Below are 15078 nucleotides of genomic sequence, written 5' to 3'. Positions count from 1 at the left end.
TGTCTCAACAACCACCATTGTTATATGGTGTTTACCATTTCTATTACTGCTCTCTTTCTTCTTTGACTCTTAAACCTCGTGAAGCTGTGGACAACCTCTACCGGCTTTCTTGAATTTTTTATGGAGTATGGGGCGTATGGGGTGACAGTTTAGACCGGATTCGAAAACCGATTCCATCTCGTGAAAACCGCTACCTCATCTGCCACTGGAGAGCCTCATTTTGACTTGCACAGTCTTGCTTGAAAGCTGAATATCTGTTACTCAATCTACTATCGCGAATATCTGTTACCATCAAAGATTACTACTATCGCGAAAGAATAAATAATTTTGAGTTTATTTATAACTAATTCAGAAGCAAAGTAAGGGTAGCCCGTTGGTCCAGGCAATAGCGACGCCGAGCATTACACGGCAGGACCGAGCCGGGTGAGATAAAAAGCCCATATCTGTATTTCGCCCCAGGGGTCGATTTCAAGAAGCTTGATCCGCCACTGTGTGAGATGTATTTGGTACCTTAATATACACCAAATTTAACTCGTTAAATTGGAGCAGGATCGCGGCAATGATACGTCCGCCAGAAAGAACACGATAACTCACTAAAAATAAATAAATGTGTGATGTGTGTCGTTTGCAAATAATTCTTCGATCTGAACAGAGAAAACGTTCGTGTCAAGGTTTATAACATAAGCTATGACTAAAATGTGTCGTTATTTTCCGTTACTTTCATTCGATTTCCATCATATTAATTGAATTATTTTAATACATACATACAGACGAACCAAATGTGACTGCTTTATTTTTCTCATTTCGGGTGGGAGCGCCCATTTTACCGCTCCAAGTATGAATTTATTATTTACCTGATGTGCTTCAAATTTAAATTTAAAAACTTACTACCGCAGCGCCCTCTAGCCAAATGATCAAACTCAACACTGAACGTTGTAAACACACTGAGCTTTACGTGTAATCCGTGCCTCCTTAATTACCGTGCTTTGTCAGTTTTCTGTCCCGGATAATCGGAATTTCAGTGCGCTTTTTGTTTCCTTGTGTCGCCGCGGACCGGCTGTGCTGAAATTTCCATCACAAAAGTTGTAAAATTTGATCCCATTTTGTCCGTCTTTACTTGTACGCCTCCGCCTAAACCACGTGTGAAACGACGCCGTATCCCCCGTGTATCATAATCGAAATAGATCGAACAGCTGTCCTCATCAAACTGCAGTGTACTGTGTTGGTGCGATCGGTGTCTGAGGTTGCGATGAGGTGCGGCCACCAGTCCGTGTAGAGAGCGAAAACATCCGGAAGTTGATACAATACTTCCTGTGGTGCCGTTTACTGCGCGTAATATTGAACCGCGTTCGCATCCGTCGTCGGATGAGCGCTGGGTCACACACTGGCCAGGATGGGAGCGATGAATACCGTGTACAATCGTAGCATTCATGCTATTTTCTGCGTCAACCTCAGCTAGTTCACCTTTGCTCGGCTCCTGCTAGCGCCTGAGAATTCAAAGGGTGAACCGGGATAGTCGAGTGAGTTAGCTGTTGCCTACAACCACGCAAGAGGACGACGACAACGACGACGACGACGACGACGGCGACGACGTTTTTGATACGCACGCAAAAAGAATTTGCGGTGAACGAAAACGAAGACGAAGACGTTGACGAGAAACTTCGACCAAGTCGACCGGGACAGGACGAATCGAAGCGCAAACAGTGTGCGATCGGTGGTGTGTACGTGTATGTGCGTCCGTATGTGGGAATGAGTATGTATGTGTGTGCATGTGTGTGCAGGTGATGTGAAAAGCTGCTCGTTTGCAAACGTCGTGTGCCTCTCTCTAGTGGTTTTGTGCCGAGCGTTCCATCGTGGCTGTGTTTTGGCTGCCGTATGTGTGCGTGTGTGTGTGTTTATGAGTATAAGTGTATGTGTATTTGTAGGTGTGCGTCCAAGAGCTGATTGTGTGCGAAGAGTAGGTGCAACGGAGTGTATAGTAGGAATCAAACGATCACTGCTCTAAACAGGAGGGAGCAAGCAAACAACCTCCGAGTGGCGCAGCGGTAAAAGTACACACCGTCTGCAAAAAAAAAAACGAGCGAAAAAACATCGTCCTACTGTTCTTCTGACCATCTGACATCATCATCACGCAGATTGGTGTGTTTACTGCATCTCCACACCCACCACATCACGCGCAACGGGCCAACGGTATAGGGAAGGTAATGATGCTGCTGCCCTTTACAACAAACGCTGAACTAAACCCATTTCCGTGTACAACAAATTCACACCCAAAATGGCCTGCGTCGACCGATAAGATTTAACTACTGAAACATTGTGTCGCTCTTGGTGATGAATGTTGTTGCTTTGACCGATAAATTCAATGTCAACACACGGCAAGCGGCGACGCGGATAAGGATACCCAATTTCATCGCGCACGGCGCACAATGTCGGCCGACTAGTGGCAGCATAACAGGGCGAAATATCATATGTTTTTCTTTTTTTGCGTAAACCGATCCACACACGATTCCATTGAAAAGGTGTCTAAGCCCGCACGCGTGGAAGCACCGGCAGATAACTGTGTCCTACTTGTGTATGGGTTCTTCATTTGCCATAGTGCGCGTACTCCGCCACACAAACACAATATGTCGTGTAGAACAATATGCCTCCCCTCAGTACCACCAGGCGGGCTTGAAAAGCGCAAAGAAAAACAAAACGCCCAACAGACGGATGCGCGCGCCCCGCAGTCGCCCTGCTCCCCACAGTGGCGACGGCATCAAGCGTACCACCCGGACACCTGTTACGCCTTCAGCCGGCGGTGCCGCAAGCAACCTCCTTCACTTTGACGGGTTTGATTTTTGTTTCGATTATTATCATTCCCACTAGTAAAAACACACACACAACGTTGCTGCTTGCTACCAGCTGCGGCTGATGAACCTGACCATGCCAAGAGGTGGACTAAAACCGGGGTAGGAAGGAAAGCAGGGGTCCGGTTTGTGGCGTTAACGGACGTGTGCGGCCCACATGCTCTCTATACACGCTTAATTTGGTGCTAGAGGGAAGGCACACCATGTACCGAGATGTTGTGTGACCCGGTGAAATAAACGACACGGAAAGCCGGGTTCATCTTTGATGGGGAGACGGTTTTTTTCTTTTTTTTTCTGAGTGTTTGACTAAAAGTAGAGCTATATTTAGGATGGAGCGTAAAGAAGACACACTCTTCACGCGCCCGGTACACGTTTACGATATGATTCCCTTCCTTCCTTCCTGCCCCCTTCATCAATGAAGCATAAATTAAATTTTATGTTGACTCTCCTCATTGGCAAGCGTTTTCGCCATTTGATAAATCCACTTGTTTATATGCGGTATGCTTTTTTCCAACTGGTCCGTCTGACGTGAGAGCGAATGTGTGTAGCTGCAAGTGGTGCAGCAGTAGCCCGAAGAAGATCTCGATGTTATTTGCCAACTGTTTATATGACGTTTTTGATGATGGGTAATCTAGCGGCGAATGCCGCATGAACCAGGCCCCTTATCAGCGTGAGGAATTTCTTGCACATAAACTCGATCGTCGTCGCCGCCATGGAACTGCAAGCCAGTCGTTTTCAGCATGCCTGGAACAATATTTTGTCATTGGCTCCTAGGTTTCTTTGCAAAACAAAGTACAACTGAAACATTTTAAACTGACAAAATGTTTACTCCATGGAGTTGAAGATGCGAACCAGTAATTAAATCCAATGAGTCGTTCCATTAACTTGTTCATTTTGTTTCCTTTTTTTTCTCCAGGAATATCAGCTATCATATCCCGGGGACACGAATTTGACTTGTTTCTACTATTCCCCCGTACACTGGCAAAATGGTGAAGGAAAAGCCAAACTCGATACGCATCTACGACAAGGACGGATACCGTCGCCGCGCCGCCTGTATTTGCGTACGATCGGAGGCAGAAACTGAAGTACGTAGTAAATGGAATGTTTTATCACCGCCGAAAGTTGCTACTACCAATAATGTAAACTTTCTTACCGCATACCGCAGGTTTTGTTGGTCACCTCGTCAAGAAGACCAGAGCTATGGATCGTCCCGGGCGGTGGCGTCGAACCGGAAGAGGAAGCTTCACTAACCGCAACAAGAGAGGTCCTGGAAGAAGCTGGTGTAATGGGTGAATTAGGCCGCTGTCTTGGCGTGTTTGAGGTAACAATTTTATATTGAAGAATTTTTATCTGCAAAGTATGTTTTAGCTTTCCCGGTGTGCAGTGCCATGAACAAAATCGAAACATTTACTCCACTTGGAAGACGATTTTCCTAGCCTAGAGTTAAACAGTCACGATTCTGCTTTCCCAAAAACACCTACATCTTCTTACAAGTAATTAAAAAAAAAAGACAAAATAGGTAGAAACATCCGATTTTCGCGAGACAAAATCAGCATTGTTGGAGGACCATCCGATCTTCAGAATAGAATCTTCAGTTTAGAAATATCAGGAGTGCCAGATCCTCACACACCATCTATCCATTGACTTCAGAGTGGCCTAAGATACAACTTAGCAACAGTACAGAGTCCTTGGGAAGCTGGTACAGCTGTTGAGCACGTTATATCGTACGCTGAAACGTTCGTTAAACCGCTACAGGTACGAATACTGAACTGACGAAGGACGTATCAGATCTACCCGTGGAAGTGTGTGCACGAATCACGAGCCATTTGAGTGGTCTGGAGGCGCAGATATCCCGAAGATGGGCAAAGCTGTAGGAATGCGATAGCTAGGTTACGTGACTCTTGTCCCAGCAGAAAGATACACGCCTGCGATTATATGAAAAGAACTTTCTCCCGAGACGATGGCTATCGTTGCAGGCAGAGAATCACCTCTGAACGCGAGGGAAATATCATTAACTTCCACCTACATAAGAGATGATACTAAAGCTAAGACGCCAGCCACATTTTATCTGTTGCTGGAAAGTCAGTCGTGCGAACGGAGAAAAGGTCCGAATGGAATTTGATCCTCGATCCTGCCAGACTGCTAAATCACCAGGATGCCTTTACCAAGTGATCGCAGCGCGGTGCAAATGCGTGTATTCATAGCTTAAAAACGATTACACCTTTCATTGCAATTATTCCTTTTGCTGTTTAGCTTGCAAATTGTCCGCTTCGTGATTGTCCTTTGCTAGGCTAAGCAAATCGTCCTCAAAGTGAAGCAATTGTTCAATTTTCAAGTGACCGGTCGAAACACTGTACCTAATCAATATCACTGTACAAATGTGCTAAAAGTTAATCAAAATCTTCCTTTTACCATCACTATCTCACAGAACACCGAACACATGCACCGCACCGAAGTGTTCGTAATGGTCGTCACCCAAGAGCTGGACGAATGGGAAGATTCGAAAACGATCGGCCGCAAACGACAGTGGTTCTCGATCGAGGAGGCCCTGTCGCAGCTGGCGCTGCATAAACCGACCCAGCGCCATTACCTGCAGCAGCTGCGACACTCGAAGCACCGGACGTCCTCTGCCTCCGATCCACCGCCCATTATATCCGAACACGATAACGACGATTTTACAAGCGAACCAGAAACGAACAACTGTACAGCATCGCCGGACGATATCGTTGCCGGCGAGAAGGATAATACGACCGGATCGACTCCTACCACGCCTCCGCCCGCCTCCTGCTGCGACACAGTGACAGACGACGATGGTGAACCTGCCGTGAATGCTGTCGATCCAGCCTCACCGCCACCAACTCCAACCGCTTAAATCTCACCCCATCAAAAACTGCACTGCGTTTATCGATATTTTAGTACCCGCGTACAGAGAGGGAAGAGCTTCTTCATCAGCAGCCGCACACACAGGGCACGGTGTATTTCTGTTTATGCATCTTGTTGTAGCAGGTTTTGTTTTTCATCACTCATTATTCCTTTTTGTTGTCGCATCTTACCACTCGAATACTTTCGGAAATATGCGCGAGAAGAGCTGGGTTAACAGGATATTGTGTTGCTGCTACTTTGTGCTGTGCTAAGAGAAGGCGACGTCGACTGCGTAAACCTAACTGACTACGAACGAACTAGCTTCGCTCTTTAATCGGGCTGCAATAAGATGCGTACCACCATCACCACCCACACCCACAAACAGCAAAGCCATTGGGAGCTCTAGAAACGAAACAAAAATCATACCAAATTTTACCGCTGTGCATTGCTGTTGCTTCGCCTTAAGATTTTGGACACCACCGTTTGGAAGAAAGCGTAAACGATAAGATACAACACAAAAAGAGGAAAAGTGCGAATTGTGAAGATAAAAACGAGCAGTGATTATGAAATGGCAGTCGTGGAAAGAGAACGGAGGATACAGTTTTGCTTATTTCTCTTTTCCTTTGCTAGAAAGCGATTCATGCCAATCATACCAGAAAACCCTACCCCCCGAACGCCCGGTTTTGCAGGGAAAGGAAGTAGCCCAACAGCGCGTTATACACTCATCGCCACAGGATCATTGAGCGCTATATTGAGTATAGTTTTGTGGCGCGTGTTTAGAGCTCGCACTAGTTTTGTTGCAATCCGGAGAACGAATTGTTGCTTTCCTTGTTATAATACATTCGTTCGATACGTTCAATTCGCTTGGTATTGCCGTCTTGTAGTTGCAAGAAGTACACGGGCGAGCAGCGCTTACGTGCGCAAAGATAATGGAAACAATCTTAACCGATAAATGGTGAACGAGCTAGATAGAAACTGGTACCGTGGGGTACGGTGCTTTCCCAGCAGGAACATGTAGAAACAAAAAGCGAGCAAAAAAGCTATATAGATGCAATGAACTAGCAATTATTAAGAAGAGATACACACACACACACACACACAAAACAATTTAACTACTAGGAATACTATGGAACAGTGTTACAGTCCCACAGAAGCTCCCGTTTAAGTTTTTAAAAAAGCCAATTACAGTCTTTGGGCCATATGTTACTAAAAGGAAATGTATCACTCAATGAGGGAAGCCTAGATAATACTAACAAAAACCTGTCACACTCATCCGCATTCGAGGGGGAAAGAAAGATTTTTTTACTAAAATATTATTGCAATTGCATAATGCACACAGACAGACACACCGACACATGGCAGAGAAACAAACTGATGTGAAGCAAACATTAAATATACATCTATATATATATTATATACAAACTCTGGTGCATTATGCACGTGAGAGTGCTTCTTTAATAAGTGGGAAAGGTGATTGTTGTTAGGGCTGACTTCTAAGGCCACGCACACTCACACACACACAGCTTATATTACACAGAGTGAGAATGATAAACCGGATGCAAACGTTTAGGGAAAATGAAAGTGAAACTTTTGCTCTACCGCCGTGGAAAGTATTCGGTAAAGTGCGGTGTGTGTGCGTGTTATGGGCGAAAAAAAAAGATTAAAAAACGAAATTAACAGAACCAACCATTTGCTACTACTACTACTAACGATGAGCACGAACTGGCAAAGCAAGGCGGGACCGGCGCGATATATAGTAGTGCGTACGTGGTGGGATAGGTTGCGTTAAGATTTACTAAATTATACCTTTAACTACTTATACTAATGATACTTTACTGTAATTTATTCATATAGACACACACACAGTCCAGCAGCTGTCCGAAAATGCAAGCAACCAGGATCCAGCAGAAAGTAGCACGTGGGTCGGTACATCCCCATATATACGCTAAAAAGAACGTAAAGGTGCGCTTGACCGTCAAAGTCGCGGAATTTGTTAAAGGTTTTTTTTTTGTCTAGTGGTCGTGGTTTACGGTTTTAAAAACAAAAGGGGGTCGCCCGTGTAGGGGAAGGCAAGGGAAGAAACGAACGCTAGCAAACTAACTTTAAGAATTGCAAAGTAATTAACAACCTTCTCAGTACTGCAAATGCCCAAAACCCCCAATCACGAAGAGTGTGAGCGTGTGTGTGCGTTTGTGTGGGACTAACTTCTTTAAAAAAAAAAGAAACTACGTTTGGAGGTAAAAATTCTCTTGGCGGGAGAGTGAAGAGTGCGCAGTGCTGTGGAAAACGTAAGGGAAAAACACGTAAGAATACATCAAATGTATTTGACTTTATTATAAAAGAAAAACAAACAGGAAAAGAAGCAAAAAAAACCAAACGTTGCCGAACAACGAAATGGACGTGGGGTGTGCTTTTTCTTATCAGCTGTATAATATCCGTAATTACCTACCGGTGCTTTTGAAAGTCGACATTGATAGTCGACTATGTCGACCGGCTGTCGAATCTCGAATCGCAGCCAGCTTCGAAACGTCAAATCCATCTGTTCGCAGTTGTTTTGCTCTCTGCGCGTATTGCTGCATTGTGTACGTCGTCGTGTTGCTTCGGTGTAGCAGCAAAATAAGTTGTTTACAAATTGTTGGTGAATTCTGCCCTGCCTGGACACGCACATATTTCATATCGCTCGTGGTACATTTGAGGCGAATCATCTAAACAGCGGACTCGGAGATGGCTGAGTCGACCGAGTCCAACACATCCACCCCTACCAGTGCCCGATCGGAGGATGGCGACAGAGAAGAAATTCCAAAGAAACCGGAAGCAACATCATCTGGTAAGCAGGGTGTAGCGTGAAAAGATTTCCTTTCTGCGCTGTATGCAGTACTGAGGAATTTTTGATTTTGCTCCACCCTTAGCAGCAGATTCCAAGCTCGAGTGCCCCGTTTGTCTACAGACGTGCGTCCATCCCGTCCGGCTGCCCTGTGGTCACATTTTTTGCTTCCTTTGTGTGAAGGTAAAGACGAACGCCACGTTTACACAGCAACGAAATCATCCACCCTACGGAACCACCGTATGATCCCTTTTGCATCTTTCAGGGTGTTGCATTCAAAAATTTGCGCTGCGCCATGTGCCGGTGCGATATACCACTGACCTATCTGGACCACCCGCAGCTGGTGAACGGTGTGGAGGAAATAGTGCGCGCCGCTACCGCCACCGTTTCGGACGGCAACGAGTATCGCTGGTACTACGAGGGCGGTCACGGTTGGTGGCAGTACGACGAACGTACCAGCCAAGAGCTGGAGGAGGCGTACCTGCGGGGCGACAAGAGCTGCAAAATATTGGTGGCCGGATTTGTGTACATCGTCTCGTTCGAGCACAAGTGTCAGATACGACAGAACGATTATTCGCGCATACGGCGCATCAAGCGTGATCTGGTGAGCATACCGAAGAAGGGCGTAGCTGGACTGCGACTCGAGACCACCAGCGGCGACGCTAACGCATCGTCATCGGCAACGAACGACATGAACGAACTTTCGTCCGCTATGGGCGAAATGAATCTCAACGAAGGTGCTTCCACGTCCGCCGCTTCCACATTCACCGCTGGCACGGTAAATGCGGTGCCGGAGATAGGTGAACCGATCGTTACCAATGAACCGGAACCAGAGGAGGAAGGTGGTGATGGAGCTGAGAGCGAATATTCCTCCGCGCCTGGTGACGAGGCGAACGATGGTGTGTCCTATCCTTCGTCCACTTCCACTTCCTCCACCAGTGGCAGCTCGACTACAAGAAGCAGCGTGCCTGCTCATGTAAGTCAGCGAATGCAGGAACTGATCGATCTCAACGATCCGCCGGAATACTCTGCTACCGACAGTGATGACGAGGAAAGTGATGCAGATTATAATTTACTTGTACTATAATTGGCATTATCATGTCGCCGCTGGAACAAAAAAAAAAAGCCCCCCAGCAAGTCCTTCATGTCAGTGATGCTCATTGCAACTGATTGTGCGCACAAAGGCAAATGAAACGGATGATCGATAAGACTCCACAGGCTGTGTGCGCACTGATGCATTCTAAAGTGATATAAAAGTATATGCATAGTTTTATTTACTCTAATGGCATTGATGGACCGTCAGCATACAAATGGTCTGTGCGCAAACTACTCTTGAACCAAGAGCCGCGGAAACACGGTCGTCACCGTGCAATAATTTTAAACGATACTAGTTCCCATGAAAAAGGGGAAGCTATATTTTTAACTCTATCGTTTGTGTGTGCAGTTTAACAAATGTGTTTGGTTCTAGCCGGTTTTCCCGTTCATTGCCGGGAACTACTACTACTTCTACTACTACTAGCTTAAGTTACGTGGTCGAGCGCATTTTTCTCTACGAACTAACACTCATATTGCTGTTTAAACCTAGGATGGTGTATACACACTGCAGGTCGAAATGATTAGACCACGGCTACTACGATTGCAATTGCTTGAGTTGTTTAATAAAACCAGCATTCGGTTGCACGCATGGTCTCTTGCTTTTGATCATCCCGAACGCTTGCATGAAGGATAGATCGCATCGCTGCATCAGATAACCCGTCACTACCGCCGTCGACCTCGATACTCCCGCATTGCAATGGACCAACACACGCCCACCGCGCGCTCGGCACTCGTCGATGAAAGCGTTCGTTTTTACCAGCACCTCCGCCAGGTTAGTCTCCGGTATGTCCAAACATTCGACAAACATCGTCTCTACAATACGCTGGCCATCGCAGTCGTACTGCACGATCGGTGGTGTTTCGATGCCAACGCTGAGCACATGCGTAATGCCGTACTTCTCCAGCACTTCATCCCGCACGCAATCCTGTGAGCCGAGATAGAGCAATTGGGACACAATGCAAGCCGGCACCTGATCGGGGCTGTTGTCTACGATGAAACCCAACCGTGGTGGTGCATCGAACTCGATGTTGTTACGGAAAATTTTGCGGCTACCGTCCATGTACGTGACGGTTGTTTCAGTGCGCTGCAACTCGGTCTTGCGGTTGCGCAGTTGCTCGAGAAAGCTGGCCATCGTCACCCGCTTCGGCAGCTGCACTCGGGAAGGCCAAATCAAGCGGATCGTACGACACGTGGCAAAGATAGAGAGCGTATGCGGGTGCTACGAACACGTTGCTGCACCAGGAATTTTGGGACGGCACAGTAAGCATACGATAGATGTCGCGCTCGTCGATCCGTCCTTCAGCTGCAGCTACCCACGCACCTACCATGCGCCGTACCTAGAAATAGACCGGCAGGTACGAAACGTGATGAAAAGCGTTGTACAATTCGTTTTCTACCATCTTTTTCTTACTGCCTTTTTCGTCCTACACAAACGCTCCGTTTGATCTCACCTGACGATATAGAAACGATCGTCCCCGTATCCGTACGTCCCAAAAGTCGTAAAACTGTTCCGTCCGTTCCCTATTGAATGCCGCCGTCATCGTTTGTCCGCGTTCCACCGTAATCTGATCGATGTGTCTTACCGAATGCATCGCTTCCTGTTGCCGAGGATTGCCCTTAGCAACGGCCATGAACGTTCGAAAGTCATGCTTCCCCTCGAACATCCGAGCAATCGTGGTGAAAGTTTCGATATCGAACCGCGGATGTCTGTTGCGTAGAAACGATATCGTGTAAAGAACTCTAGTGAGCATCGAATGGACCCGCCCAACAAGCCGGCTCGGCAGGAAGCATTACCCCAAAAAGTAGCATCGATCGTGTTCCTCTATGGGAATGAAGCGTGTGTGTGGATGATGCGGTCGGGAGGGATCACAGGCGTACTCTTGCTTCAGCACCGCCAACCGATACAGGTAAGTGCGCGATTTGGCACATAATCGGGCGTGGAAGGTAAGCGGAACGTGCACGGTGCTAAGAATACGCAGCGATTGACCATCCTTCTCAAAGGCACGGTTAAGCGTTTGCGTAATACGATCCGTAGTGTACGGTTTTCCATTCGGGCGCTGCAAATCTACGTGGACGGTATTATGCAGCGCATGGACGCCAGTATCTGTGCTGCACGGTGTATAAAGTTTAGTGCATAATGATCCGCGCACCTGTAACTCTACAGGGTTTACATTCCGATTCCTTAGCAACGTGGCTCATAGGTAAAACACACTTACCGACTGGAGAGTTTCAGCAAGGGCTCATTAACAGGTCGCAACTTCAACAGTGCTTCCTCGATGACTCCCTGTACGGTGTGTGGATCCTTAAACTGGCCGACGCTTTTGTCGATCTTGCGCTGAATGCCACTGTGAACAAACGGAGTATTAATCTGGTTCTGGCTGTTGACTCTATTACGGTGATGGTGATTGCCTACCGAAACCGAGTGCCGATGTACGATAGATTGATTAAGTAACGATTCATCGAAACCCAATTTAGCTTGCCAAGCAGGCATGAATTACGATAGCGGAAATGTTGCAAAGAATCAACATCTAATGCCGGGTCGCGAAACGAGTTTCGAGTGTTGTTTACGTCTGTGGCACGAAGAACAGAAAACAAGTGCTGAGGCGGGACCACGATGCACCGTCCATGCTAATGGCATTTGATGAGTCAAAGTAATGTTTTTATACATTCTTAATTTATTTCTCTGAAGAATTTTAATTGTTGAAAGTTTCTATAAGTAAATTAAACTGAAAATTTATAAAACAATAATTAATAATGTCCAACTTAATAGTATGAGCTAACCATTGTTGATATACAGGGTTACTCAGATCAGACCTTCTCAATATGTTTTACCATAGAAATAGAATTATAATTCAAAATTACTGTTTTATTATGCATACAGTCCAGTGAACAAAATTTCCTTTCCTTTTATAGTTCCTTTCTCCCGTCGCCTTTTACTATCAATTCCCGATAGTGTACCCTGTAAGAAGGTAACCGCTGCTCCCGGACATCGTAACATCCGGATGAGTACGATTTGGCAGTATTTGATACTGGCGCATCCAATTGGAAGTTACGCGTAGATACGTTACGGATGCTTCCGTCTTCATGTCCACGTAACACTCGGTGAGAATTTCTCTCGAAGTGCTGAAGATCACGATCGGTCGGCTGGGTTTGACGAATGGAAGCAACGCCTTCAGAATACTGTACGGATGTTCCTTCGCTACGATAACGAGCGAATCAAACTTTTCCTCCATAATGCTTGCGGCAGTTTCATTCTCTAGCTCCCACGATTGCTTTTGCTTGTCCAGTTTTATCTGCTTTGCTTCCGTGCCCTGCGCACCTTCGTCTGTTTCTTCGAGTTTACGCTTGCTGGTTCCATTGAACTCCTCTTTCTCCTCGACAATGGCGGGCTCGTCTGCAGTAACTACAGCCACATCGTTCACCTCCTCGGCTGCTGCTTCCTTCCCATTGGTTGCGTCTGCCTTGGTTTGGTAGAAATGTCGCAGCACTGAATAGATGTTCACCGACACGCATCGTGCTTCTTGTTCGGCTGGATAAGCCATTGCTAGGAGGGCTTGCTTTTGTGCCACATTGCCAGGATGCAAATGTACCAGTTTACCGCCGGTTTCCGCTCCTATAGCGTTCAGCATCGCAGCCGGTAACAATCCATTCGTGCCAGATTCGTACAACAGATAGTTACCGACACTGCACACTCCGCTGTACGAAATGATTTGTGACAGCGTATCGAAACGAACGCCGAGCACCTTCTCCGGATCCAAACGCCAGTAAATGTCGGCCAGCAGCCGAATCGACGGACGCCGTATCGTGATGTACTCGAAGTACTTTTTCTCCTTTCGCTTCAAATACTTTTCCTGCGAGTATTCCGTTTTCGTGGCAAAGCTTTTTGAGTTCTCTACCAGCTTGCCGATCACTTCCGACGAAGATTCGCATTCTTCGCGCAGCTTGAGAATTTCCTCCGTCGAAAGCGCCTGCGATTGTCGATCGTCGATGATATTCCGATTGTCGTTACCACTCTCCTTGATGAGCAGTTCTTTCAAGTTCCGTATTTCCGAAGGCGTCGAGAGTGCATCGAGCGTGTAGATTCGCTTGCCCCGTTCCTGTTTCGGCACCAAATGGAACGTGGTATGGTAGGAATGGTTTTCCGCAAGCCGCAACTCTACTTGATCCTTTCCCAGGTTCACGATCGTGTTTAGATTGTTGAACTTTTGCAGCTTTGTGTACTTCTGACGCTGTACGATCAGGAAATCTCCCACCTTTATCTTGTCGGTCATTTTGATGAAGACTTTAAAACTAGGGAAATGAAACAATTGAAAGCATGAAGCCTAGTGTTTCAGCTATCACCGTCGCTAACATCGACATTTACCTATTAACAGATAATCGAAAATTCCTGCTCTGTTTTACGACTTTCCTGCTGATGCGGGCTTTGCGACCACATGTACACTCTTTGTAAACACCGGTCTGTTTACCTGCTGTCACACTAGGCGTTTGACAGTCAACAAACATCAACCGATTACCAAGGTAATTAGCTTCGGTAACCGGTGGCACATCTTGCCTTTTGACACCTTGCAAACGTCAAACGCATCTTCGTTGTTTACGGCTGCACAAACCGGCAAACAAAAACAATCTACAACGCTTCTGTTTAGCGGGCCACGCTAGAAATCGCTACCTCACTATGGCCAAACATCATCCGGATTTAATTTTCTGCCGTAAACAACCGGGTGTGGGTAAGTGAAGCTACGTTGCGTAAAGTATAGAACCATATTCTGATCGACTCCTAACAAACGCCTTCCGCTCCTATTCCACTCAAGCCATCGGACGCCTGTGCGAAAAATGTGATGGCAAGTGTGTGATTTGCGACTCGTACGTGCGACCCTGTACGTTGGTACGAATTTGTGACGAATGTAATTACGGCTCCTACCAGGGTCGGTGCGTTATATGCGGAGGACCAGGTGTATCGGATGCATACTACTGCAAGGAATGCACAATCCAGGAAAAGGATGTAAGTTTTGTCCGATAAGTTTTACTGATCGGTTCTGATGCTAAACAAATGCCATTTCTCCCACCTAGCGCGATGGATGTCCCAAGATCGTAAACCTCGGCAGCTCGAAAACAGATCTGTTCTACGAGCGGAAAAAGTACGGCTTCAAGAGATAAACGTAGCGTAATCGTGTGTTTAGATTCTTACTACTTTAACCTTTCTGGGCTTAGTTAAGATATAAATAAACAACCGGATGGTACTACAATATCGCTAGCGCCGTGTGTTTGTTGTTTCCGTTCCGCGCACCTTCGCTGCTGAAAGTCGTTCGAATTGCGGAGCACGTTTTCCTACTGTCTAACCGTGCGATGGCTTCTTATCATCTGCCCGCTGCTGTTAGATAGCCATCGTGCTTGAGTGGTTTCACTATCTATAAAGTTGTCCTTTCTTATCGAAAGTAGATGATCTACAATGCA

At 46.5% G+C, this 15078-nt stretch overlaps 6 protein-coding genes across 8 annotated transcripts; 3 read left to right on the top strand and 3 right to left on the bottom strand.

Moving 5' to 3' along the window:
- Positions 1-1009: 1009 nt before the first annotated feature.
- LOC118509079 (diphosphoinositol polyphosphate phosphohydrolase 1) lies at positions 1010-7538 on the top strand. Of its 2 annotated transcripts, none has more exons than XM_036049213.1 (5): positions 1010-1082; positions 1926-2201; positions 3763-3931; positions 4012-4167; positions 5275-7538. In XM_036049213.1, the coding sequence occupies exons 3-5, from the start codon at positions 3833-3835 to the stop codon at positions 5716-5718; spliced, it is 699 nt and encodes a 232-aa protein (XP_035905106.1). In that variant the 5' UTR covers positions 1010-1082; positions 1926-2201; positions 3763-3832; the 3' UTR covers positions 5719-7538. The 2 variants fall into 2 exon arrangements, with proteins under 2 accessions (XP_035905106.1, XP_035905105.1); XM_036049212.1 differs by having other exon boundaries at positions 1012-1520.
- A 688-nt stretch (positions 7539-8226) lies between these two features.
- On the top strand, positions 8227-10212 carry LOC118509076 (E3 ubiquitin-protein ligase rnf146). 2 transcript variants are annotated; one of them, XM_036049208.1, is made up of 3 exons: positions 8227-8535; positions 8618-8715; positions 8798-10212. In XM_036049208.1, exons 1-3 carry the CDS (start codon positions 8433-8435, stop codon positions 9617-9619), a joined length of 1023 nt encoding a protein of 340 aa, XP_035905101.1. In that variant the 5' UTR covers positions 8227-8432; the 3' UTR covers positions 9620-10212. The 2 variants fall into 2 exon arrangements, with proteins under 2 accessions (XP_035905101.1, XP_035905103.1); XM_036049210.1 differs by having other exon boundaries at positions 8242-8535; positions 8621-8715.
- On the bottom strand, positions 9784-12262 carry LOC118509078 (tRNA pseudouridine synthase-like 1). The gene is made up of 5 exons (XM_036049211.1): positions 12041-12262; positions 11844-11972; positions 11422-11736; positions 11079-11334; positions 9784-10964 (listed from the first exon to the last, which is right to left on the bottom strand). Exons 1-5 carry the CDS (start codon positions 12085-12087, stop codon positions 10704-10706), a joined length of 1008 nt encoding a protein of 335 aa, XP_035905104.1. The 5' UTR covers positions 12088-12262; the 3' UTR covers positions 9784-10703.
- LOC118509989 (dual specificity protein phosphatase 19) lies at positions 10163-10687 on the bottom strand. The gene has a single exon (XM_036051371.1). It carries the CDS (start codon positions 10685-10687, stop codon positions 10163-10165), a length of 525 nt encoding a protein of 174 aa, XP_035907264.1.
- Positions 12263-12467: 205 nt separating the features above from the next.
- Positions 12468-14112, bottom strand: LOC118509075 (tRNA (adenine(58)-N(1))-methyltransferase non-catalytic subunit TRM6). The gene is made up of 2 exons (XM_036049207.1): positions 13991-14112; positions 12468-13917 (listed from the first exon to the last, which is right to left on the bottom strand). Exon 2 carries the CDS (start codon positions 13896-13898, stop codon positions 12567-12569), a length of 1332 nt encoding a protein of 443 aa, XP_035905100.1. The 5' UTR covers positions 13899-13917; positions 13991-14112; the 3' UTR covers positions 12468-12566.
- A 67-nt stretch (positions 14113-14179) lies between these two features.
- LOC118509083 (PHD finger-like domain-containing protein 5A) lies at positions 14180-14878 on the top strand. Its single transcript, XM_036049216.1, has 3 exons — positions 14180-14351; positions 14436-14626; positions 14695-14878. Exons 1-3 carry the CDS (start codon positions 14300-14302, stop codon positions 14779-14781), a joined length of 330 nt encoding a protein of 109 aa, XP_035905109.1. The 5' UTR covers positions 14180-14299; the 3' UTR covers positions 14782-14878.
- Positions 14879-15078: the final 200 nt, after the last annotated feature.

Source organism: Anopheles stephensi, chromosome 3 (assembly GCF_013141755.1).
Source record: "Anopheles stephensi strain Indian chromosome 3, UCI_ANSTEP_V1.0, whole genome shotgun sequence".
Lineage (NCBI taxonomy): Eukaryota > Metazoa > Arthropoda > Insecta > Diptera > Culicidae > Anopheles > Anopheles stephensi.
The sequence above is the reverse complement of the archived record's forward strand: the minus strand, read 5'-3'. Positions and strand labels throughout refer to the sequence as shown.